Source organism: Dendrobium catenatum, unplaced genomic scaffold, assembly GCF_001605985.2.
Source record: "Dendrobium catenatum unplaced genomic scaffold, ASM160598v2 original_scaffold_108425, whole genome shotgun sequence".
Classification (NCBI taxonomy): Eukaryota; Viridiplantae; Streptophyta; class Magnoliopsida; order Asparagales; family Orchidaceae; genus Dendrobium; species Dendrobium catenatum.
Genome location: NW_021426860.1, coordinates 1 through 777, shown reverse-complemented (window position 1 = coordinate 777; position 777 = coordinate 1). Strand labels below are relative to the sequence as shown.

Below are 777 nucleotides of genomic sequence, written 5' to 3'. Positions count from 1 at the left end.
AATACAATATATTTGGTATAGAAATATTAAGGCAATATTTCTAATACAGCACAACAATCATAACTCTTATTTATAGGAAGACATTTGCACAGAGATGAAAAACATGGAAAAAGAAAGAAAATTTTATTGAAAGAGAGACGAATCAAGCAGCATGTATGTGAATACCAATAGCAATGACAAGAATAGTGAGTATGCAAAAGAAGAGAATGCTATGAACAAGAATTGCAATTCCACTTGTCGCCATGTTTCCGAACTCCATCACTCTCGCCCTCGCCGGCAGCTGGAACAGAAGACCAGGAGACAACAAGATAAAGAGTATCGTCGCAACGATTACCGGACCCCAATCAGTCGACGACATATCGATCGATCGTCCGGTTTCCTTCAAATCACCTCAATACTTAGGGAGGAATAAATGAATTCCTCTCTTTTAATGTCTCATTGGCCTTTTAAGTAAGAGAGGGATGCAATTCTTAGAGGGCAAGTAAGAAAGAGAGAAGAGAAAGGGAAGTTTAGGGCTAAAGGTGGAGGAAATGGATTGCTTTTGAGTCAGTGATAACAAAGAAAAGGCATTGTTGAGCATTATTTTATTTGCATTAATGGAGACAATAAAGAAGGATGTGATTTACTTTTAGTTATGGATTCCTTTCTTGAGATGGCATATACGATTACTTAAGGGGTAGGTAACCAAAATTTGAATGAATAACCTCATTTAGTATTATTGGAGAATAAGGCTAATAATTTTGTTCTAAAGTCAAAGTTGTCTCATTAGAAGATAAG

General features: G+C 36.2%; 1 protein-coding gene across 1 annotated transcript; it reads right to left on the bottom strand.

Moving 5' to 3' along the window:
* Positions 1-104: 104 nt before the first annotated feature.
* On the bottom strand, positions 105-605 carry LOC110112994. Its single transcript, XM_020845401.2, has one exon. The coding sequence runs from the start codon at positions 356-358 to the stop codon at positions 143-145; it is 216 nt and encodes a 71-aa protein (XP_020701060.1). The 5' UTR covers positions 359-605; the 3' UTR covers positions 105-142.
* Between the last annotated feature and the right edge of the window lie 172 nt (positions 606-777).

Coding starts and splice junctions, on each gene's coding strand:
- LOC110112994 (XM_020845401.2), bottom strand. CDS start 358: ATGTCGTCGACTGATTGGGGTCCGGTAATCGTTGCGACGATACTCTTT.